Raw genomic sequence first — 1,244 nt, forward strand, 5'->3', positions numbered from 1 at the left:
CCTTATGTCTAAAAACAATTCTATGAACTCTCTTAATTAAGAGAACGATTAAACACTTACATTGAACAGAAGCAAAACATCAGGAAAAACTTCCTCCTTGACAATGTGCTTTGCATCTAAGGAAACAATGTCAACAACAACAAGAAATAGACCTGCCTATCAGTCCAAATATTGGAGGCCAGTGTATAAAAGATGCAGAATTAAAGGAGCCATCAGATTCTGGGAAAAACCTCTGAACACGAGCCCCCTCCACCCTGATGCCATGACCTCCTGCTGCTCTCCCTGCTGCCAGCCCACCTGCTGCCAGTCCACCTGCTGTGGGTCCAGTTCTTGTGGGTCCAGCTGCTGCCAGCCTTGCTGCCGCCCACTGTGCTGTCAGACCACCTGCAGTAGGGCCACCTGCTGCCAGCCAACCTGTGTGACCAGCTGCTGCAGCCCTTCCTTTTGCAGCACTCCCTGCTGCCAGGCTACCAGCAGTGGATCCAGCTCCTGTGGCCAAATCTGCTGTGGATCCAGCTGCTACCAGCCTTGCTGCCACCCCAGTTGCTGCTACACAACCTCCTGCCAGCCAGCTTGCAGTGGCCCTGTGTACTGCCAGAGAACCTGCTACCATCCAACATGCTGCTGCCTGCCTGGCTGCCAACACCAGAGCTGCGGATCCAGCTGCTGCCAGCCTTGCTGCCACCCATCCTGCTGTCAGACCACCTGCTGTAGAACCAGCTGCTGCCACCCCAGCTGCTGCAGCAGCCCTTGCTGTGTGTCCAGTTGCTGTCAGCCTTCCTGCTGCTGATCAACTGGCCAAAAACCACCAAGTGCACAGACCAACCTTCTATCAACTGACCCGTCATTCCCACAAAACCACTTTCTAGACTTTACTGACATCCAGCATGCTCTCAACAAAATGGAGTTATTCATCTGCATGTTTAAAAGCTTATAAATCAGCTTGATGGAGTGTGGACTATTTCACCCTGACTTCTTTTCCTTATATTATCTGGATTGTGTGTTACTTCTTATATTCACATGATTGAATGTCCTCAGCTTTCACTCTGACATCAAAAATTCACCCACTACCTCAAGTAACTTAAGCAAACAAGTGTTCATAGCTCTTTTCATAGACTTCTCTAATTGATCCATAATCTTCATAATCATTTTGCTTTTAATATAGCCATGATTCTTGTGTCATGCTATCTTCTTTTTATGATCCTTTGACTTGCCTCCCTTGATGCAAGGAGTCTTATGTATAC

At 48.2% G+C, this 1,244-nt stretch overlaps 1 protein-coding gene across 1 annotated transcript; it reads left to right on the forward strand.

Moving 5' to 3' along the window:
• Window positions 1-262: 262 nt before the first annotated feature.
• LOC101430752 (keratin-associated protein 9-7-like) lies at window positions 263-790 on the forward strand. The gene has a single exon (XM_004471608.3). It carries the CDS (start codon window positions 263-265, stop codon window positions 788-790), a length of 528 nt encoding a protein of 175 aa, XP_004471665.3.
• Window positions 791-1,244: the final 454 nt, after the last annotated feature.

Source organism: Dasypus novemcinctus, chromosome 21 (genome assembly GCF_030445035.2).
Source record: "Dasypus novemcinctus isolate mDasNov1 chromosome 21, mDasNov1.1.hap2, whole genome shotgun sequence".
In the NCBI taxonomy this organism is placed as follows: Eukaryota; Metazoa; Chordata; class Mammalia; order Cingulata; family Dasypodidae; genus Dasypus; species Dasypus novemcinctus.

Excerpts from the sequence above, each read along its gene's own strand:
- LOC101430752 (XM_004471608.3), top strand. The coding sequence starts at position 263 with ATGACCTCCTGCTGCTCTCCCTGCTGCCAGCCCACCTGCTGCCAGTCC.